General features: G+C 33.1%; 1 protein-coding gene across 1 annotated transcript in view; it reads left to right on the top strand.

The window, feature by feature from the left end:
- LOC133194114 (ATP-dependent translocase ABCB1-like) overlaps positions 1-15,075 on the top strand; it is a 39,435-nt gene extending 24,360 nt beyond the window's left edge. The window contains exons 7-25 of the mRNA XM_061330087.1: positions 402-632; positions 917-1,042; positions 1,526-1,729; positions 2,508-2,678; positions 3,596-3,757; positions 4,184-4,211; positions 6,720-6,898; positions 7,261-7,416; positions 7,593-7,694; positions 8,799-8,876; positions 9,324-9,407; positions 9,922-10,125; positions 10,473-10,573; positions 10,789-10,926; positions 11,048-11,204; positions 11,592-11,789; positions 12,106-12,312; positions 13,903-14,049; positions 14,398-15,075. Coding sequence (XP_061186071.1) covers positions 402-632; positions 917-1,042; positions 1,526-1,729; positions 2,508-2,678; positions 3,596-3,757; positions 4,184-4,211; positions 6,720-6,898; positions 7,261-7,416; positions 7,593-7,694; positions 8,799-8,876; positions 9,324-9,407; positions 9,922-10,125; positions 10,473-10,573; positions 10,789-10,926; positions 11,048-11,204; positions 11,592-11,789; positions 12,106-12,312; positions 13,903-14,049; positions 14,398-14,598 — 2,874 coding nt within the window. The 3' untranslated portion in view covers positions 14,599-15,075. The remainder of the gene's footprint in view (positions 1-401; positions 633-916; positions 1,043-1,525; positions 1,730-2,507; positions 2,679-3,595; positions 3,758-4,183; positions 4,212-6,719; positions 6,899-7,260; positions 7,417-7,592; positions 7,695-8,798; positions 8,877-9,323; positions 9,408-9,921; positions 10,126-10,472; positions 10,574-10,788; positions 10,927-11,047; positions 11,205-11,591; positions 11,790-12,105; positions 12,313-13,902; positions 14,050-14,397) is intronic.
- The last annotated feature ends 9,304 nt before the right edge of the window (positions 15,076-24,379 follow it).

The following is a 24,379-nucleotide window of genomic DNA, read 5'->3' as shown; positions in this document are numbered from 1 at the left end:
TTTTTTAAAAAAGGGCTTGGGACATTCCAATCACTTCGACATATCCATTATATTCAAGATGTCCGTGTTCGAGATACCGTAGTTTAACTGTATATTGTCTCAAAATTGAAATTAAAACACCATGTGGAATGCTACCTCCTCTGAGGTCTGAATTTCCTTCTTTTTCATCACAGTAGGCTAACATGTATGGTAAATTAAAGCATCCCGACTTTTATTCCTGTCAGCCTTGTAATGAAGAAGTTAAACTATGTGTGGTAAAATAAAGATTGTCAAAATAATTACATTTACTTGAACTAAAATACTAAGTTTGACAAAGTTTTGATTATGTGATGATTTTTAGGTCTGAATTTAATTTTTAAAAAAGCACTAATGTCTGACGGCTTTATAAAATTTATTAACAGGTCTTTCTAGGAGTTATGATTGGTTCCATGTCCTTGGGTCACGCATTCCCTACACTGGAGGTCATTGCCAATGCTCGAGGAGCAGCCACCAAAGTGTTCTCTATCATTGAACAAAAATCAAAAATAAATTATGAAGTAAACGAGGGCATGCGCAAGAATATGGATGAAATGGAGGGAACTATATCACTCAAGAATGTACATTTCCGGTACCCAGCAAGGCCAGACATTCCAGTATGTCTAATAAAGTTTTCAATTTACAGAGATGTTTAAACCCTATCATGCCTATGTGTGTCTGAGGAATCAGTTGTTTACATTGATTCTTAACGTTACATTTGTAACAGATGTATGTACATTAAATTGCATAAGGTCTTGATAATTGTGAATGTTACAGATGTCTATAACATGTGTTCTGGTTTCTTATGGCACAAATGAGAGAGAGAGTATGGTTTTAATGTACAGAAGTAGAGATATTTGTAAAATATATACATCAAGATGAAATTCTTTTATCCCCGCAGATTTTACGTGGTGTGAATTTAGAGGTCCAGCAAGGACAGACGGTGGCCCTGGTGGGGTCCTCGGGCTGTGGTAAAAGTACCATTATACAACTCGTACAGAGATTCTACGACCCAGAGGAGGGGCAGGTAACTCTCACAAAAAAATGTACCATTATACAATTAGAGGTCGATGACACAGAGAAGGGGCAGGTAACTCTCACAAAAGTACCATTATACAACTAGTACAGAGATTTTTCGATCCAGAGGAAGGGCAGGTAACTCTCATAAAAATACCATAATGATTATACAGCTGGTACAGAGTCAGAGTGTCTACAACCCAGAGGAAATTCAAGATATTTAGGATAGGATACTTAAAAAAAAAGTGCTTGAGTCTTCTTATAAATTAATTAGTTTGACATACCAATGGTATTCAAGATATCAATGTTTGAGATGCCAAAGTTCTACTGTATTAATGTCTACCTTTAAATCTGTACCTGTAGATTTCATTTAAATTGTACATCTCTGCATTGTTATTCTATCTAGCTGTTGAATGTTAATCTCTTAATGAAAAAAACCCTTCTGTTTATATTCTCGGAATACAGTACATTTCATTTAATCATCTTTCTATAGGTGTGTGTAGATGGGTGTGATGTTCGGGACATGAACGTGAACTGGCTCCGTAAACAGATCGGAGTTGTTAGTCAGGAACCAGTTCTGTTTGCTACAACCATCGCCGAAAATATCCGTTATGGTCGAATGGATGTCACGCAGGGTGAAATGGAGCAGGCAGCTAAAGAGGCTAATGCCGAAACATTTATCAAAGAACTTCCTCAGGTCAGGGTCTGCTTTACTTACGTTTTTGTCTATTTGATTTTTATGCATGATTTTTTTTAAATGAATTGAAAAAAGATTTCGGAAAACAAAAATGTTTGCTGATTACTTAAATCGTTGAATATTATAAAGAATGTATTGTCAGACATGCATGTTTGAGTCAAATAGATAAAGGTGTATAAATAGTTTTATATTGAATGTAAAGATTATCAACTAAATGAAAATTTCTACTACCACAACTGAGTCTTTGTCAAAATTGTGTCCATTTTTGTGAAGGAAATTTATACCAATGAATGTTAAAATTGTTGAATGAAACATTTTGGAAAGAATGAAAATCTCTTCCTTTAAAATAAGGAGAGAGACTAAGTCTGCAGTACATCATCTTGTTCCTTGTTTAAAAAAAAAATACTGCTCTGCAGTTGAAACTACTAAATCTTAAGTATTGCTCCGCAGTAGAAATTACTAAATCTTAAGTATATATTGCTCCGCAGTAGAAATTACTAAATCTTGAGTACTGCTCTGCAGTTGAAATCACTAAATCTTAAGTATTGCTCCGCAGTAGAAATTACTAAATCTTAAGTATTGCTCCGCAGTAGAAATTACTAAATCTTGAGTACTGCTCTGCAGTAGAAATTACTAAATCTTAAGTATTGCTCCGCAGTAGAAATTACTAAATCTTGAGTACTGCTCTGCAGTAGAAATTATTTAATCTTGAGTACTGCTCTGCATTAAAAATTACTAAATATTGAGTACTGTTCTGATGTTGAAATTTGTGTTCCAGGGATATGAAACATTGGTTGGAGATAGAGGGGCCCAGCTCAGTGGGGGACAGAAGCAGAGGATCGCAATAGCCAGGGCCCTCGTTAGGAATCCCAAAATCTTACTGTTAGATGAAGCCACGTCAGCGCTGGATAATGAGAGCGAGGCTGTGGTACAGAAGGCCCTTGAAAAGGTTTGGAAAGAATTGACATTTGTTAATAACATATGAATTCATTGGATCATCATAAAATTATGTAATGGAAGAGAAATGTAGATCATAACAAGTGAAAGAAATCAAAAAATGTTTGGTATTAATATGGGATCATAAGTACATGAATTGGACCATTACTTATCTAACACATTTGAAGTATAAATATTATATAGATGTACATGTATGTACTGTTATCATAAAATAAGTCTTTATGTTGAATTGTCTTGCACCTGTTAATTAAACGATAAAATGCTTTCTTTGGTTGTTAGTACGGGAATTAATGTCGCAGCTGTTGCAGAAAATATACATAACCCGCTTACGCGGGTTATGTAATTTTTTTTCTGCAACAGCTTCAACGTTAATTCCCGTACAAACAAGCAAAGAAAGACATTCTATTGTTTATATTTATATCTGTACAAATAATCATTTGAAGTAGGATTTAGTAGATGAAATAGTGTAATATTGATATGCATGTCATTGTACGTTTCATTAATGAAACAGCCACTGCTCAAGAATTCTGTATAGGTGATATACTATAATTGCTGTTTACTGACTGATAAACGGCACTGGTCTTTTAAGAAATAAAGGAGATAATATTCAGTGGATGAAATTTAATGTAATCATTTCCTTCAGACAGAAGTATGCAGGACAACAGTAGTTGTTGATTTGTTTTTTGTTGTTGTCTTGCTTCTGTTAATAATGTAATCATTTCCTTCAAACAGAAGAAGACAGGACAACAATAGTTGTTGATTTCTTTATGTTTTGTTTTGCTCCTGTTAATAAATGTAACCATTTCCTTCAGACAGAAGAAGGCAGGACAACAATAGTTGTTGATTTCTTTGCGTTGTGTTGTCTCTTTCCTGTTAGTGATGTAATCCTTTTGTTTTCGTTTTCCTTAGGCAGAAGTAGGCAGGACAACCATAGTTGTAGCTCATCGTCTGACAACAGTGAGGAACGCTGATGTCATCTTCAGTATGGCTGATGGTCAGATACAAGAGAGGGGAAATCACCAAGAGTTAATGGCCAGAAAGGGACTGTATTACACACTGGTCAACTTACAGGTCAGTTTAAATTACTGTGCAAGTCTTTTTTACCGTGTGGTATTATACACTATGTATGTGGCCACAATTTTTTGGCGGTTATTTGTAACAGCGTAGTTAAAATACATTAAAGGCATATAGTGAAAATCAAAGAAATCCATCTAATTTCCAACCTCTAGATTGAACAGAAATTGTGATTTTGCAGAATAATGACCCCATGGGAAAAAGTATGTTTAGCAGTTTATTACTGACTGCATATTTGGTCAGTAACACTGATCTATTTGTACAAGTCCAGGAAAAGTGAATTTGGCAATTTTGGCAATTTTTAACACAGTAGTCCTTCATTTTGCATTTATTATACAGTATAGTTTCCAAAAAGAGTGTTTAAGATATACATGTACACGTGCTCCTTGTTTATAGCCTTACAATCTGATTGTTTTCCTACAGTCTCAAAGTCAGGAAGAGGCAGAAGAAGGTATGAGAAGTATAATCTGTAATTTTCACATTTAATTCATAATCTTCACAAATATTTCATTGATCTCACTTCTCTAGTAAAAGAAGACAAATATTCATTCAAATTGGTCATTGATTTTCTTTTTTTAAGTTACAACAGTCAAATTTGTTGGTAATTGAGTAGGCTCACTAACTAGATTTCCAATCTTTTAAAACATGTATGTGTAGAAAGTTTGCAGCGAGATTTAAAATATAGAAATTACATTTGTGTCGTAAAACTTGTCATATTCGTAGGAAGGAAATACTGTACGTGTACATAAATTGACGTATTCAAAATTTATCGCAATCACTGAGTATTAAGTGGTTGGCGTAATCATGAATTAATTAAAACCGTCCACGCTGTATATTGTATTTATCAAGGATTTATTAACGGTATTCATGAATTAGCGCATTATTGTCAGCGCCAAAGCTGCTAAAATATGAGGCCCGCTTTTTTAAGTACACATACAGTACTTGATGCATGGTTCCAAATGGCCACAAATATGCACCAAATGCACAACATTTTTTTGAAAGCTCAGTTGTGTCATGAAGACTAAATTCATTCTTCCAGTGTAGTGCATTTTTGAAGCATATTTTATCTAGGATTTCTACCAAATGGTCTGACTTTTGTATAAATTTTTAGCACAATAAAATAAGTATAATTATGCAAGGCATATGTTTCAATCCACTAAAATCAAACATTTATAGGACTGAGATGGATTAAACCAGGCATTGCAATAATGCTGTAAAGATTATAAAATACTAGGACAAAATACTTTAAATTTGAACCTCCTTTGGTAGACATTTTCTAAACTTCATTTTGAATTTCTGATAAGTTGCAATTTCATTGGGAAAAAGTTCACCTAAAGCTAGTTTGTTTCACAATCTGGCTTGGGTGAACACAGAGAGAGGTAAGTGTTTATACATTATGTTTCTTGTTGTAGCTTGTGATGGCATGATGGCTGGTTATGATATAGTTTAAATCAAATCTTCAAGAAAGCTTGATTGTGTGGAAAATTGATAGAGATGTCTGTGTAATTAGAAAATTAGTACATGTACCAATAAAATATTCTGGATAATTGTTTTTAACTCAAATTATGGATTGAAATAAATTCAACAAATTGCACAATAAAGTTTTCTGATAGAATTTTTGTAAAAAAATATTTACTGTAGATATCACAACATGTTATGCATTCAACATGCAATTCCTTTAAAGTTAAACTAAAAAATACGCGTTAATTAGATCGGTCTTTGGAGAAATTGAAAAATCAATCGTATTGAAGCAGAAGACTTAAATCTCTAGAATTGATTCATTTCTGACAATTTTCCATATGAAATGTTTTGTATATAGAGAACCTCCTTTTGTGCTTTATGTTGACGATCCCCTGCTATATGTGCTGTAGCAAGATGAATCTGCATGTCAAGTTAAATTTACTGTGCTGAAAGTTGGCATGAACAATAGTTACCTCTCATTGTACTTTGAAGATGATGTGGTATATGTTGTTCTAGCATGGGAAATGGTTATTAAGGGCAAAAATGTTGATTGATGAGGCAAAGTAATTAAGCAGGGATATGTTGCATGAAAATTGGAATATTTTGCATCCATACACTATTTCATTAAGGAGTTTACAATTAACGTACACACAATCGGTATATTGAATGATGTTTCTTGCATGGTAGAATTTTGCATTTGATAACTTTGAAGAATTTTTACTTCAGCAATATATCTTTAGTTTTCTTAAAGTGAATGGTTATTGAAGATTCACTTGTGCAGTCATATATTCTACATGATGTTTGCATTTGCATGTTGTAGAAATAATCAAAACTTGACAGCTGTCCCTATCACAGCAAACATCTGAGCACTTCAAAAAAGAATCTAGCACAAGAAATTACCTGGAGTAGTAGGGGCACTTCATTTTAGAAGCCAATGCACTTAGATTACTAGCAATTGACAATTAAGCATGAGATTTAAATTTTTGATAGAGAAATCAGCACAAATATTTTGATCCTAATAAATAAAGGTTAATTGAATAGTGAAAAGTTTGGGTTTTTTTAAAGATTATTTCTGGGCAACCAACAATCTTTTAAAGTTTGATTTTGAAAGTATTAGAAAAAAAATATTGATCAGACTTATTTCTGCTTTCTAATTAGATGGTAAGTTAAAAAGGGAATTCAAAGTGTAATTGATCTTGAACATATTCAACATGTAAGTTGGATTAATATGACCATGTATTGTAAACCAAAGACCTTTTTAAAACTTTCCATAATTCTGATTTTTTTCCATGGAGTCTCTTCATCATATTGACCAAACTTGCCCTTAATCATTTCTGGGTGAGAAAAGATTCTCCCACTATGTTAATTACTTGGAAGGGGCAATTCAAATTCTTTTAGATATAGGAAAAAGTTGTAGGATCACAATGAATCAAGATTTCTTGATGTCTAAGTTTATCCTAAATTGAAAATGTCATTTTCATCTTTTAATATTGAACAGTGGTTGAGGAACTGGAGCATGAAATGTTTGATGAAGGGGAACCGGACGAACATGCAGCTTTGATGCAGAAGGTCAAAGGTCAGAATGGTCTGTCGTATGATAGACAGATGTCATCAGTTAGTGGTCACAGTGCCATCAGTCATCATGACGTCACGGACGGAAAAGCTGAAGGGGAGGAGGCGAGTTATTTTTAGCTTGAAGCAGTTTTTCTGATGGACATTTGTCAGTTGTTCATAGTAATGTTGTTATTATCATATGCTGTTTAAAATTTCGCATTTAAGTCTTTTTTTTCTGGAATTCATTTGTAAAGAACCTTGCACAAAGCAAATTTCATGCAGCTTTCACTGGCTATATTGTAACAGTTCTAAAGTAGTAGTAGGGTTTTCAAAAAGACAAAAATCCCAAATGTGATTAAGTATGTTTGAAATGTTCAAATGTTTGAAACTTAGGAATCTATATATATATATTGTTGATAAGTACATTATTAAACACATTAATTTTGCATTATATGTGATGTTATGTTTTTACTCACTGATGACAGGAGGAAACAGAAAATGATATACCTCTTGTTCCGATAGGAAAAATCATGAAGATGAACTCGTCTGAGTGGTTATACATTACATTAGGCAGTATAAGTTCTGTGATAGTGGGGGCTTTCCAGCCAGCATTTGCATTCCTGATGGCAGAATTCCTGAAAGTAAGACATGCTGTGGAATCATTTTAATTTGTGTTGCTCAATATTTTTGGGCAGTGAAAATATATGTATAATGTTTTTAGTGATCATTATAAAAAAGAAGGAAATTCAATGCAGAATTTGTTTAATGTGTTTATATTCAGTCATTCACTATTCATTGAGTGTCTGTAATTTTTCAGGTTTTTTCAATGACTGTAGATGAACAGAATGAAATCATTGGTGTATTAGTTGGCATCATCATGGGTGTAGCTGTCTTTACTGCATTACTCAGGCTTACTTTGGTAATAAATAATACTTAATTCAGTATTTTCTTTTTTTATAAAAATGATTTCCTTTTGAATAAAGAAAAAAGAATAGTGTTGATTATATAGTGATAGCAGGAACAAAGGGAAGTCAGAACAGAATAATAACTTGTTAGAAATTAAACAAGGGAGGCTATGATCTAGGGATTTGAAAAGAATTGAGCCTCTGATGAAAGGAAGTATATAAAAAGAGGGTGGAAGGATAGAAGTTTGAAAGGATAATATGGCAAGGAACAGAAATTGGAGGAAAGTCGCAAGGAGTAGGGTCATGTGGGCAGGGGGATAGACTAGGACGGACCATCATGGTGAAGAGGGCATGTTACGTAGGACATAAATTTTGGAAAGAAACAGGTGATCAGGATAGGAGGATAGCCAGGCCAGGTGACAGAAATAGCACCTGTTCCCACCTCTGGTGTTTCCAGGGGGTCATTTGTTCCTGATTTACTTTGTGTACTGGATGTATGAGATTGATCACTGTGATCTTCACCTTTTACAAGACCAAATATAGAGAAAGGAATGAAGGGGGAGGGGATGGGGAGGGGTAGAGTGGGTTTAAGTGTTATGTGATGGGGAAACATGAGAAATCTAATTACTGTGGATTCATCAATTTTCGTTGGCATCAATTTTCGTGTATTTTGTAAAACAGACGTTTTCGAGGATACGTAATTTCGTGGACAAAAGTATTGCCTATACAAATGAATAGCATATTTCGTAAATCAATGAACATTTAATTTCGTGGATCTGCCCAACAACGAAATCCTCGAAAATTGGTGCTCAACGAATATTGATGAAACCACAGTACTTACTTGTAGTAAGTTTGATAATGTGGCATATAGAATTATTGGGAAGGGTAGAAGGGATATAGGTGCTAGTAGATGTAGGTAAGCCTGACTGTATATCCACAAGTAAGTAGATATTTTCTTTATGGAAAACTTATTCCTAGCAACTTTTTCCACCATTAAGAGCTCTTCTGTATTTTCATGAATGTAATTTAAGTTTGTTTTTTTTCAACAGGTTCAATCTATGATTAATAAATGAAATAGTTTTTAACTGTAAGCTTATATTTCTTTCTCTCTTTTGCAGTCCATTTGCTTTGTGAAAGCTGGTTCTGATTTAACATTGAGGATGAGAAAATTGGCATTCAAATCCATAGTGTGGCAGGTATGAAAATCTGTTACTACTTCTACATGTATATATTAAATACGACTGTCTATAGAAACAAAGACAAATTTTTGTTCAAACCTGGGTGAATGCCATCAGTATAATTCAGTTTTAGTCTCTGGCAAAATGACTCACTGAAAAATTGGAACCTATTGTAAAAAAATAAAAAAAAAAAAAAAAAATTATGAGATGAATTGAATTTAATGAGGCAACGGGTTGTGGTTGTTATTTAATTATTATTGTTGTTGAGACCCATAGGTTTTCATCTGCTCCCACTGCTACAAGTCTGGTTTGTAGAATTGGGAGCAGATCAAAACCCATGGTTCGCAACGATGCTAACATAAATCATTGGTAAAAATCTGTGAAACTCAATAAAGTACATAAACTACATGTTCTTGACAAGGAGTACGTCTGCAGAACTTAAGGAAATTTTGTTTTCTTTTGAAGGATGTAGGCTTCTTTGATAGCCATGAGAATCGTGTTGGTGCTCTGACCACAAGACTAGCTAGTGATGCTGCTCTTGTTCAAGGGGTAGGTTATTTTTCCATATGATATGAAAACTTAAATATAACCAAGAATTAACCACAAGGGTAAACTGCAAGATTTTTCACCATATCGAATATTAATTTATAGACAGTCAACCTCATAATCTCAAACTCAATAGGACCAAGAAAAACGTTGAGATCATAACAGAAGGTTCTAGATGTTGAAGTTAAAATTCAATATGAAAATAATAGTTGGGACTTCCAATTCACTTCGACATATTCATGGTAATCAAGATATAAGAGTTTGTTATCTGAAGTTCAACTGTATTATTGAAATGATTGTACCTTATAAAATATGAAATTGCTTTTTTAAATCCTGATTTCTCTAATTGTTCTTTGGTAGTTAAATTCTTCAATGAATAGTCAAGTCTCTAGACATAAGAACTTGGCTCACCTTACTCAGTCATAAGGCCATTATTACTTTACAGAATTGCTTTGCCTGCAAGTCAATTTCCCAACTATTTGTCAATGAATGAAATGATGTATTTTTTTTATTGTAGGCCACAGGAACAAAGATAGGCCAGGTATTGGAGTCTGTTGCTGTTCTCACCACTGCCCTTATAGTGGCCTTTATATACAGCTGGAACCTTACCCTGGTCATACTAGCCTTCATGCCCCTGATGATGGGGGTAGGGGTCATGCAGTCTAAACTTGTGGCTGGTTTTGCCAAGGGGGATAAAAAAGCTATGGAAGAAGCTGGAAAGGTGAGAAAGATTGACCTAATTTAAATATTGTGGATGGGCAAATTTTCTTAACACTGGATATTTTTTTGGTATTAATGTTGAAGATAAAATAGCTCACAAATTTTGGTTATTGTAACAGTTTTTACATTATCTTTAATTATACAAATGTCCACAGATACAATATTTTCTTGAGCAGACAGTCAGACTGTCTTGCATAATTACAGAAAAATAAAGGTCAACTGCAAGTGAATAAAAGATGATTTAAAGTATTTTCCAAAATTCATGTAAAACAATTTGTCCTGAAGCATTTATAATAACTTCTGTGACTAAGAGTACGCCAGTATTCATAAGTCTTTATAATTGAACAGGTGTGTACAGAAGCCATAGACAATGTGAGAACTGTCGTATCACTCACAAGGGAGAAAACTTTTGTTGACGAGTACTCTACTCATGTTGACAGCATTTATAAGTAAGTTAAGGAAAAAATAAAATAAAATTGTAGTTTGTTTTACATAAACTGTTTACATTATTTATTGGAATTATGCTGTACATGTATCAGTAAAACTCTGAACTTTGTACTTGAAGGAAATGAAAAAAAATTCAAGTATTTAATTCAAAGAAACTTTTTTGTTTCTCGATCTCTCTTTGAATATTTGGCATATATGTATGCTTTGTTATCAATAGATCAGGTATAAAGCGAGCTGCTTTGTTTGGTCTTGTGTTTGCCACTTCCCAGAGTATTATCTACTTCTCCTATGCAGCATCGTTTGCCTATGGTGCCTATTTAGTGACTCAGGGACTAGCATTCCAGGATGTGTTCAGGTAAAGATCCCCTTCCGTTCTCACCCTAAAGAGCTATACTCCACAGGAAAAGAAATGAAAGTTATGATTGCAGTATAGTGTCTGATTGTTCTTCTGTACCTGGAACTTTTGCTATGTTTAGGGTATTTGGTGCTATCATATTTGGTGGGATGCATGTTGGAAGAACTGGTTCCAGTGCACCAGATTTTACAAAGGGAAGGCGAGCAGCAACCAGATTATTTTCTATCATTGAAAGGGAACCAGTGATTGATGCAAAAAAAGAAGAAGGGGAAAAACCAGTAAGGGGTTTCTTGAGAAAACAAAAAAAGTATTAGAAGAATGCTATAAGATTTTTTGTTTTGTTTCCTCACATCCTTTGTAAAGACCAAAAATGTTGACTGGTTAGTTTACCTCAGGTAAATTTAAGTGAGAGGTGGAGCTTTATCTAAACTGGAGTGAAGCTCTAAGAAATATGATACTTTCCATTTTTCAACTGAATGAAACACAAAATATCAATGATGTGCAATGTATGTACATGTCACAGTTCCTCAGTTCAGTCATGCAAATAATTTTTTATGGCATTTATTCAATCAAAACCCATTGTTTACTAATTTTAGATTTTAGGTTTTGTAATTTAAATTATCTTTGATGTCTTCATTTTCAAAGAAGTAAAAATTTTTTCAAAGGAATCCTTTACTGGAGCGATCGAGCTGAACGATGTCCACTTTACCTATCCCTCTCGACCTGATGTGAAAGTTTTAGAGGGCTTAAGTCTGTCTGTAAAACCTGGTGAAACCTTTGCTCTAGTTGGCACAAGTGGTTGTGGTAAAAGCACCACTGTTCAACTGGTAGAACGGTTTTATGATCCAAGCAGTGGCTCAGTGGTAAGTGGTCGGCAGAAAAAAATGCTGCTTTGCAAATTTTTTTTTTTTTTTTGTGAAACATACTTTAAGGGGGGTTGCTTGTAGAAAAAGTAAAAGAAAAAAAAACACTAGCAAAGATAATAAGAGTAAATAAAAATTCACTTAATATTCTGCTTTTTAGCTCATGTGAGCTGAAAGCTCAAGTGAGCTTTCTTAAATGCAAGTTAAGTTATCTTGTTGAGATTGAGTTCACTGTAATAGTTTAAGCTGAAGCAATTTTGCAAACAAAAGAACCATAATATTCCACTCGCATTTAATGCTTGAAGTTGATTTTCAGATGGTGGACAATTTTGACCTAAAATCACTGAATCTTAACTGGTTAAGGTCACAAATAGGGATTGTTTCACAAGAACCCATGTTGTTCGACACCAGTATTGCAGAAAACATAGCATATGGGGATAACTCCAGAGAGGTTCCAATGGATGAAATCATCAGCTCTGCCAGAAATGCAAACATCCATGGCTTTATTGAAAGCTTACCTCATGTGAGTTTGGTTTTAATTTTAAAAGATATTTGAGAATCATAAAACTATATGTACACAGTGTTTCTGTCAATGCAAATATCTGCGTAATATGCGCATAAAAATTACTTATTACCCCTAAAACATCGACAAAAAGGTCGTTATCATCATATGACACAGAAGAAAAACAAAAACAAATTTTTAAAATGTTCTCTAATGGAGCCAGTTTAAATAATCTGCATTTGAAGTTTCTAGGAATAAGTCATTGGTTTAATTTCCAAGTGGCATTGATTGCAAAAAGCATATCAATGTCAACAATCTATTAAAATTTTCGAACAAGCTAACTTATTGTTAACAAAACGAGAATTCAGAATTTAAAAAAGTTATCTGACATTAGCTTATCTATTTCAATTTGGCTTGGTCAAAAAGGCTGAAGATTCTAATAAAAAGGTCAGCGAAGTTCAGATAATTAATGAACTGTTTTACAAAACAACTTTCAGATGTTGCCTCATGAGTGACATTAATCCGAGATTCTTCTGACTCTAACCCCTGCTTTTATATTTTGAAATGTGCACATGTCACAATACAAAAGCAGGGGTTAGAGTCAGAGGAATCTCAGATTAGAGTGAGGTGTGTACTCCAAGAAACCCAAATCGATAGAATGTGTAAATAAAACATATGTACAATTATTTTTAACTTTCATATTTTTGAAGATAAAATTATGAAGTAAGAAGGCATATTAGCTAGTATAACATCTGAAAGCAAAATCGGACTATATTTTTACCCTTTTGACTCCCGAAAGTTTACTTCAATAGAGACAAAATGACCCTTGGTTTTCAAAATTTGAAACACTGGTACATTGTACATGACAGCATGGGACTACTCTGGCTTTTGTTTGTCTTTGTAAAAGTTAACCCAAAAAGTCTGAGATTTATTCATAGGTTGATGTTTCTGTTTTTGTTTTCATACGTGTATAATTGCTTAAATGCGAAAATTATCCAATGTGTATAGTAAAACTTGTTTCGTACGAACATGGATATATAGCAAAGGTCTATGTATGGTAAACACTTTTTTTGCCCCCGTAAGATCCAATTTTTTAAAAAAAAAGAACAAATATATAAGATCTTAGAATTTGAAATGCTTAACTGAGTAAATTTTCTAAAGCACCTTTTATTTCTTAATGAAGATGTAACTTAACAGAAAACTTTATTTCTTTAAGATATCACTTGTATTTAATACTTCCCTGAATAAAGTCTGAAGTCACCTTTGAAGAAAAATGTGTATCCATCTGAATTGTAAATTTGCTACATATACTTTAATGAATTCACTATACAGATAAAACAAGTTACTGATATACTGTAGATACTAAATTTTCGCGACACCTTATTTTCATGATGTAGCATTTACTCTTTATTAGCGAGACAAAATTTTCACGAATTGTGGTTACTGCTGTATATAAAAATATACACGAGATTGATATTTTCGCGAAGCACATTGGTTCGCTTAATTATGCTAAAATAGAGTTTTCACAAATAAAAAGTGATTTACAGTAGCAAAGGTTTTACCGTATAATTAATTAACTGTAATTTTTTTATATTGTCATTTGTATTGTAGGGTTATGAAACAAATGTCGGAGATAAGGGCACACAACTCTCAGGGGGTCAGAAACAGCGAATTGCTATTGCACGAGCACTTATCAGAAATCCAAAAATTTTACTCCTGGATGAAGCCACATCAGCATTAGATACTGAGAGTGAAAGGGTATCAATATAAACATATTAATTTTTTTATATTTGAATTATATCAGGTAACTGTATGAACAATTTTGAGATATATGTAACATGTACAAGGTATAAACAAAGAGAATGTATGTGACAATTTGATCATTATATCTATGTCATACAACCTCAGATATGTACATCTTAATAACCATGTAAATGTTCACATATTTATTTAGAGAATACAGAGGTTTATAAATTTCCCAGCTGATGTAAAGCTGTTGTACCAAGCTGATCTCTGATAATTTGACTTCATCAAACAACTGTTTCATCCCGAGAATCTAATTTTGTGAAAAAGTGTATTCAAAACATGAACACCGTCTTATTTCAGATTGTTCAAGAAGCCTTAGATAAAGCTAGAGAGGGCCGAACATGTGTTGTGATCGCACATAGACTGTCTACGATTCAGAATGCTGATAAGATCGCCATTATACATAAAGGACATGTTGTAGAACTAGGGAGCCACTCAGAATTATTAACAAAGAAAGGTGTCTACTGGAAACTCTGCCAGCATAATGTCAAGAAAAGCTGAATCAATCATTGTACTTAATTGCTGACAGAATGTTTTGATGAGTTAAATGACTGAGTGTGTATAATGATAATGCCACCCTATACTGAGTTATTATGGAAGATGGAGGAATTTTTGTGATAAATATATTATGGGAACCATATTATATACCAATTTTGAAATGACCAAAATTTTTAATCAAAAACTATTTCATTATCATTCTGATATGTTTGCAAATTAAGATTTGAGCTTCATAGATCTTGTTATGTACAATGTATGTACAATGTATATCATTTTGAACAAAATCTAATTGTTTTAAATTCTGTCTGTTGTGCTGGACACATGAACCTATTGCCATTTTCTTTTTATATGTTTTTATTGTCCTTTTATCTAATTTATTTAATTTTTTTGTAGCCAGATATCATTGAGTTGACATTAAAAGTATATGTATTTTAATCAGTTCTCTCCCCCCCCCCCTTTTTTTTTTTGCTAAATTGCCATTTAACCTATAAAAAAAAAATCCCATAATTTTTTCTTTAAAATTGCACAGAATTGCAAAATTTAAAAAAAATACTATACTAATCTAAAAGTTATAAATGTAAAAATTAAATGGGAGAAATTTCAAAGTGTATAAATTAAGATGTCTTCTCTTTAAACATTAATTTTGAATTTTTAAAATGAAAATTTTTATGTTGATTGAGATACATGTGTGAGTGAGTGCATGTATTAATGTAGGATGCCTTTTGCAGAGTGAAAGCTGGCTTTAAGACTTGGCCTCTAAATGTTTAACAGAATAAAGCCTTTGTGTAGTCTGTTAAGTGATAAGTCTTTTTTGTTAAAATCTTTTTATTCTTGTTTTTGTCCTGTCTGTCTGTTTGTCTGTTTATCTGTTTGTCTGTCTGTTGTCAACTTTAACCTTGCCCATAACTTTTGATTGGTTGGAGCTATGACTTTCATATTTCACATGTGTATTCCTTGTGACAAGACCTTTCTTGGGGTACCATCATATTTGACCTTTTGACCTTTACCTTGGAGTTTGACCCACTTTTGCAAAATTTTATGAGACTTTAACCTTGGCCATAACTTCTGAACAGTTGGTGCTTGGGATTTCAAACTTCACATGTGTATTCTTTGTGACAAGGCCTTCCTTTGGATACCAACAACTTTGACCTTGACCTTGGAGTTTGACCCACTTTTGAAAAACTTTAACCTTGGCCATAACTTTTGAACAGTTGGTGCTTTGGTTTTCAAACTTCACTTGTGTATTCCTTGTGACAAGACCTTCCTTTGAATACCAACCACTTTGACCTTTTGACCTTGACCTAGGGGTTTGACCCACTTTTGAAAAACTTTAACCTTGGCCAAAACTTTTGAATGGTTGATGCTAGGGCTTTCATACTTCACATATGTAATCCTTGTGACAAGACCTTCCTTTGAATACCAACCACTTTGACCCTTTGACCTTGACATAGGAGTTTGACCTACTTTTGTAAAACTTTAACCTTGGCCATAACTTTTGAATGGTTGATGCTAGGGCTTTCATACTTCACATATGTAATCCTTGTGACAAGACCTTCCTTTGAATACCAACCACTTTGACCCTTTGACCTTGACATAGGAGTTTGACCTACTTTTGTAAAACTTTAACCTTGGCCATAACTTTTGAATGGTTGATGCTAGGGCTTTCATACTTCACATATGTAATCCTTGTGACAAGACCTTCCTTTGAATACCAACCACTTTGACCCTTTGACCTTGACATAGGAGTTTGACCTACCTTTGTAAAACTTTAACCTTGGCCATAACTTTTGAATGGTTGATGCTAGGGCTTTCATACTTCACATATGTAATCCTTGTGACAAGACCTTCCTTTGGATACCAACCACTTTGACCCTTTGACCTTGACATAGGTATTTGATCTACTTTCGAAAAACTTTAACCTTGGCCATAACTTTTGAAAGGTTGGTGCTAGGGCTTTCATACTTTACATATGTAATCCTTGTGACAAGACCTTCCTTTGGATGCCAACAACTTTGACCTTGACCTTGATGTTTTACTTACTTTTAAAAAAAACTTTAACCTTCACCATAACTTTTGAACAATTGCAGCTAGGGCTTTCAAATTTAACATTTTTTATCTTTTGGCCTGGATTTTGACTTGCATTTGAGAAACTTTAACCTTCGCCATAAGCTGCCATACGGGGGCATCAGTGTTTCACAAACACATCGTGTTTAACATGTTTTTTTCCCTCTCGATCAACAGGTACATTCAATATCTGAGAGCAATTTTTACAGCTCAGAATTTTATATAATAGGTCTGCCTGTTCACATGTTTTTTTTTGTTTTTGACAATTCAGATTCTTTCTCAGAATGCAAACATTTTTATTTTAAAGTTAATCACGTTACAAGCATTGTATGATTTTTTTTTTAAACTTGTTTCTTTAATACATTTATAATCAAAGTTTGTACCACAGATGCATATATAAAAAAAATTCCTATCAGTTCAACCTTTGTATTTTAATGTCTTGTGTAACATTCTAATGATCTGTTTTGCATTTCGAAAATTTTGTAAACAAAAAAAAATACATAAGTTATATCTAAGTTTGATTGAGAGATGGCTTTAAAACTGATGATTGTGGAAGGACAAGTAATCAAATATAAATTATCTGGAAAGCTCCCTCTCTGTTGAGATTACAGTACATGTAGGTGCAATAAAACAAGTAGTGTCCATCAAAGAGTACAAAGTTAACTACAGAACAAGTATAAGTTAAACTGCTACTTGGTTAATCCTATACAGAAACATTTAACAGAGTAAATAAGTAGAAATGAAATTTTATTTTGTTCATAAATGTTTAGGAACATATGTCCTCAATTTATTTACTGTTAGACTTGATTTAGCATTTTACAAATATGTTAGAATTGTCTTGATTAGTTTTTCAAAGTTTATATCCAATTGATGGCTTTGATTACCAGGGATATTTAAGTTTTGAAAAGCTTATTTATTATTACCTCCTCTAATGGCAAAAACATCATAACCAATTAGCTGTGAAATAATCTGTGTACTGATAAAATTAGTTTCTTGAAACAAAAGCAAATTGCTCCATGTTTGAGTGACATTTGAGAACAAATTTATTTAGAATATACTGTAGATTCCTAAATATACGCGAAGAATAAATTATCGCGTAATTACGCGAGAAGCACCACTCGTGAAATAAAATTACTCGCTTTTATTTTTATAGTGCTTTAATGTATGGAAAATCTCTAGATAAATCAACGATTCGCAAATTATTGTTCTCGCGATTTGACGCCCTTTGGCCATTTCGCGATATTAAGTACTCGCGTAAAATAAGGAATCTACAGTAATTTAAAACATGTTCATAGCAAAGTGCCAGGGATGAGCAATTTTGCCTCGTTATAAGCATGATTTATTATATCCATTTAGTTTAGTTTACAATCTGATTTAACCCAACGGGAATGAAAATCACTTTGCTATTAGTCTGAATTCATTATAAGTGTGTTTGCTATAAGCGTGTTTTACTGTATCGTGTGTTTGTAATTGTAAATTAAGTTCATATGCAATTCATTATACCCCCACTCCGAAGGAGAGGGTGGTATACTGTTTTTCCCTTGTGTGTCTGTCTGTCTGTCTGTCCGTCTGTCTGTCCATAACCAATTTTGGTCGCAGTTTTCTCAGCAACTACTCATTGCAGATGCTTGAAATTTTAGCACAATCTTTGTTTAGGCATGCCATATAGTGGGATTCATTTTTGTACGAATTCGATGTCAACTTCCTGTTTATCCGTGCGTCCGTCCGTACCATACACAACAAATTTTGGTCGTAGTTTTCTCAGCAACTACTCATCGTGGATGCTTGAAATTTTAGCACAATCTTTGTTTAGGCATGCCATATGGTGGGATTCATTTTTGTGCGAATCTGATGTCAACTTCCTGTTTATCCGTGCGTCTAACCGTACCATACATAACAAATTTTGGTCGTAGTTTTCTCAGCAACTACTCATCGCAGAAGCTTGAAATTTTAACACGCTCTTTGTTTAGGCATGCCATATGGTGGGATTCATCATTTTTGTACAAATCTGATGTCTACTTCCTGTTTATTCGTGTGTCTGTCCGTATCATACATAACAAGTTTTGGTCATAGTTTTCTCAGCAACTACTCTTCGTTGATGCTTGAAATTTTAGCACAATCTTTGTTTAGGCATGCCATATGGTGGGATTCATTTTTGTACGAATCTGATGTTAACTTCCAGTTAATCCGTGTGTCTGTCAGTACCATACATAACAAATTTTGGTCGTAGTTTTCTCAGCAACTACTCATCGCAGATGCTGGAAATTTAAGCACAATCTTGTTTAGGCATGCCATATAATGGGATTAATTTTGGTACAAATCCAATGTCAACCTCCTTTTTATCCCTGCACCTGTCCGTACCATACATAACAAATTTTGGTTGCAGTTTTCTCAGCAACTACTCATCGCAGGTGCTTGAAATCTTAACACAATGTTTGTTTAGGCATGCCATATGTTGGGATTCATTTATTACTAATCCATTGTCAATTTCCTTATTATCACTGTGTTTGTCCATAAATGAACTTGTGTATTCACATCAGAGCGGGGGTATTATTAGTGAGCATTGGTTCACAGACTTCTTGTTTGTACATGTGTACCAGTATTTAAAGGATAAGATAGATATGGAAATTGTAATGACATTACAAATATTAAAAGTTACTAATAAATATATACTACATGCAAGGATGTTTAGAGGTCTGAAGAAAAACCATCATGTACTTGATTGGTAAATGAGTAACTGGTCAATCATCTGATTTGACAACACTTAATTAAAACAACCTGCACAACTTGAAGAATGACAACAGTTTATGGTTTATGGATGGAATTTGCGACTCAGTTTTTCGTACAATATATTGTATGTATATTTATTGAACATGCATATATATTTTAAAATGCATGTAGATGTTTGGTTTTTTTTCCTTCATATTTTAATGTCTTTGTAATTTCAAGTTTTTTATGTTAAGTAAACATTTTTTTCTGTGTTTTCCTTATTATTGAGATACATAGATTCATAATATTTTCAACTTTTCTCTGACGATCAAGATATTTTTTTCTTTATTGTTGATATATTTATTTTATTATGTACATTTTCAACTGAGATGTATTCAGTCTGTTCTCTGTGCTGTTGTTTATTGACAAAGGCATCTTTAATGGTTGTTACTATTTATTCTATTATACAAGTAATGGTAAAATAAAACTGTTACATGGATTTATTGTTATTCAAAAATTGAAAATTCCTTCACAGAGTATGACTACCCAACGTTTGTCCAACATTCACTTGTAAAATTCCTGCCCTGTTTTGTGGTACTAATATACATTGCCTCCCTTATCATAAGATTTTTTTACTTAAAACTTCCATAAACTGCTGTTTTATACATGTAAACTTCAGACTCTTTGCTGAAATTTGATACTGTAAAATAAAATTGCATTATACTTATTTATTTTAGTATATGGGGACATTATATATATATATATATATATATATATATATATATATATATATATATATATATATATATATATATATATATATATATATATCATTGTTCTGAACGTCGGAGACAAAAAATACTTTAACCTTGGTCATAATTTTTAAAGTTTGACTTTCAGAAAACTTTAAAAATGATCGTAAATTTGCACCAGAAAATATTCAAAAATATGTAACTTTTTTATTAGGATTGAGAGCCAAGTCGAGACGTACTGGATGGTTACAATATGACATACATGTACATGTGAATTAGTGCATCTCAACCAATATGACCCCCGAAAATGGGTGATCACATTTCTCTGAATTTGCTTGTTTTCTCTTTGCTATGAAAAATGCTATATTGTGGATCAACCTTAGCTCAAAGCTTAAGGGGCCCTGGCTTAAGGTATGACAACACATTCCTCAAATTGTTTTGTATCTCTTCGTAATAAATCGAAAACTATTATTATTGTCATTCTCTTGTGATATCTGAATTGTTTTCAAAATGTCTTAAAAGATAAGTATACCAAAAATTGTGATATTAGCAACTTAAAAGATTGCCAAAAGGAATATCTAGGAAATACCGCTCTCTGGTTATCTTGCACAAATTTATGCATGGTAAAGTACCTCAATTTTTTATGAGGAAACTTGTTAAGTAGCAATACATCAATGACAAATTCTCAGGAAAAATTATATTATTGAGGAACGTGTCGTCTGACCTTAACCAAAAATTGAATCAACACAATACGTTCGCGAACTAATTGAATTACTTCCATAAAAAGAAATAAAATTAGGTTTTAGTGTTCATTATTTTTTAAAGTAGTCCTCTCCGATTTTAATGCACATTTGCCTTCGTTCTGCCCATGCGCGAATCACGTAATCCAGGCGGTCACGTGACATGCTCTTTAGAGTTCTGTTCACAGAATCTGAAAGATTTTTTCGAGTCTTAAATTTCTTATCATGCAAGTTATTTTTTAAAACAAAAACAGTCCATTTGTCAGAAATGGCCAAATCTCGGAAATAGGATGGATGGATAAGGATATCCTTTTCCAGAATGAGCATTGTGACCATCACAACCCGCGTTCTCTGTCTTAGGAACGTCGTTTATCCAATATGGATATAGTATGGGCGCCTACTTTTTATCATATCTGATATGTTTAAAGTCTAAAGTAAACGATTATTTAGGGGTTTAAGAATTATATTATTGTTAAGATATTCAACTATTTTTCTAACTGTAACTTGTCGATCTTTCATATCAAATTGATCTACTAAGGACACATCTGTACCTCAGCTTGCTTTCACTTGGCAACAAAACAAACATAATTTTTAACCACCTCCCTTCCTTCACTAAAACAGTCAATCCAATTATTGATTGAACCTCTGGCAAGTCTTTTGTCTTCATAATCCTTGTACAAAATATTATATGCTACTGCAAAGAAATTTCCAAGAAATACGTTAAACTTTACAGCCGTTCGTTGCTCGAGTACGACTGAGTGAACCATTTTTTTGTAACAAGTCACCTACATATTGACGTCATTTTCACATTGTGACGTCACAAACATCTAGCAAAACATTACATAGCATCTGCTATTTATAGGGCATATGTATGACTATATGTGTGTCAAATTTCATTCTGATCTGAATTGTGGTTTTGTAGTTATAGAGATAGTTCGCGAACTTTTTGATCACCCCTCGTATGTGGGTGCATCAATATGATTAACATAACATACCCTACTCTGTGAGGGTTCGCTCGCTTCACGCAGTGGTTAGAGCATTTGCTCTAGAGTTGCGGAGTACTGAAGGAGTTGATCTTTATGTCGCGAGTTCGAACCTTACTGCAGGATGTGGAGATCGGCCCTTCGGATGAAACAGTATAAACCTTGATCCCGTGTGGCAGTAGTTGCTGGCACGAAAAAGATCCTATTTCACTGTGCGAAGGCTGTAAGTGCCGAGTACAGGGTCAAAATTTGAAGCTCTCCACCGGCAAGTGGTGGTGTCTCAATGTGAGTGAAAAATTCTCCAAAGGGATGTTAAACAAACAAAAAATTCCTGGAGTAGGTATGATTTGGATAAACTTGAATCCACACTGCATGAGATTGCATATCAATATGACTAATCACGGCCCTGAACTTGCTTGGAGCATAAAATAAATTTTACATTACTTTTCCGTCGGTCATGAAGAGTGGAGACCTGTTCAATTCATATTTTAAAAAAATTTCATGGCTTCAATATACTAGTTCCCCTTTTCCTCTAATTTTGATTAACTGTCAATTTTAAAAATATATATCAAAACCATTCAATAAAATGAATCAAATGTGCTGTAGATGACATTACTGACAACTTTACTTAAGAAAATTATCTTTTCCGTGAATTTTGAAAATTGAGAAATATATTGTATCAGAGCCAGGATTGTCCGTGCCTTGTATGCCCTCTCTCTTTTTCGACACTTCCATCTGTAAAATTTACACTTAAATCTGTAAATTTAATGTCTACATTTTACACTTAAAAATGTAAAAAGCTAGGTTCACTTTATGTATAAAATGGCCCTGTCCATTTTCCAATTAATTGGTCAAGACACTATGTCTCATTTCAAACACGTTTATAAAGTAGACACTTATAATTAGTGCTTTCATTTTCTATAAAAAAGTTTCTTCTCAAAATGCAAGTATTAACTTAAAAGTAAAAGGCTATTTGAAATTGCAATTTTGCAGAAAATAGTGTTTTTGAGTACCTTTAGAGAGGAATTAAGAACACCTCGATCCAAAAAAAATTAAACTGTTTTATAATCTTCAGAAATGGTTCTTCAGTTGTATAATAGCACATTTCGGATCAAAGGATGGACTGAATGCAAAATATTTCAAAACAGTTCAAACATTTGACAATGTTTGAAAAAAAAATTAAGAATTTTGGAAAAATGACACCATTCATGACGCCAGAATGCATAGACGAATGAGAAAAGTACGTTATTTTCAATAGATATGCAGTCACAAAGGGTCCAAGTAATATTTAATGTATCTTTAAAAAACGGAACAGTTTGATTTTTCAGATATTCACAGGGCCAAGAAGGGCCCTGGGTGAACCTTGCTCTTTGACTTTTTAATCTGTAAAATTTATACTGTACATTAAGGGGTAAAATTGACATATAAATGTGTAAAATATATTAAAATTGGCACTTAAATTTGTAAAATTTACACTTTAATTCGAATTTTACATTTTAATCTGTACATTTTACAGATTAAAATATAGATTTTACACTTAAAAGGGCTGAGACATAGATTTGAAGCTAAACTTTTCTAAATAATATCAAGACTTGTATGTTGCTAGAGCATTCCGCACCGAAATATATCAAAGTCTGTTTAGAAACTTCTTTTATCTGGAAATTATTAAAACTACGAATTTCGGGACGCGTTTGATTGGCACATATCCTTGCACTTTCACAAAGTAAACTTTATCCATCATACTTAAGAAAAGTAGAAATTTTGTTGTGTATAAGTAAACGATATAAAAACTTTAATCCATAAAGTTCATAGTAGAAATGCAAGAAAGCAAAACCAACTCTCCAGTACTATCAGTCCGTGCTCAGTGATGTGTGCAGACTTAGCAAATCGAACACATCCGGTAAAACGTAAACACTATCAATAACAGAGCTTGTGCTCTATTTACAAACACAGGTGTTTCACGTAATGTTATGAAGAATGTCGTTGTCATTTAATTTTCTTGGAATATTCATGTTAGTTCAAATTATTAAACTGAAGTTAATTTTGAATAACAATAGACATTTAAAATTGTAAGCAAATCAGCTGTATCGAGGCCCCTTTAATCTGTAATTTTTTTACTTTATATTGTGTAAAATTTATAACGATCACTACAATTTAAACTGAATATTTCACACACTCAATCAAATACACTGTGTTTCGTTCAATACACAGGAAGGCAGACTCAATATGATAGTAACTACACATACCATAATTGTCTGTCTGTCTGTTAACTTTTCACTTTTTTAATTTTTTTTATCCAGAACCATTGAACCATTGTCAACCAAACTTTATAGCCACTCAATATCCATGGGAAAAGGTAATTTAATATTGCTGGCCATGCCTACCCCCATCCTCCAAGGGGAGATAATTAAAAAAAAATAAAGATAATAAAAGCTTATTAAAATTAGTGTGATACTTTTTATTTTTTAATCTGTAATTTTTATACTTTAATCTGTAAATTTTAAGTATTAAACTGTGTATTTTACACTAAATAATG

Source organism: Saccostrea echinata, unplaced genomic scaffold (genome assembly GCF_033153115.1).
Source record: "Saccostrea echinata isolate AGI-Se365-2 ecotype Australia unplaced genomic scaffold, CSIRO_AGI_Sech_v1 ptg000028l, whole genome shotgun sequence".
NCBI classification, from domain to species: domain Eukaryota; kingdom Metazoa; phylum Mollusca; class Bivalvia; order Ostreida; family Ostreidae; genus Saccostrea; species Saccostrea echinata.
This window is presented reverse-complemented; position numbering and strand designations above follow the sequence as displayed.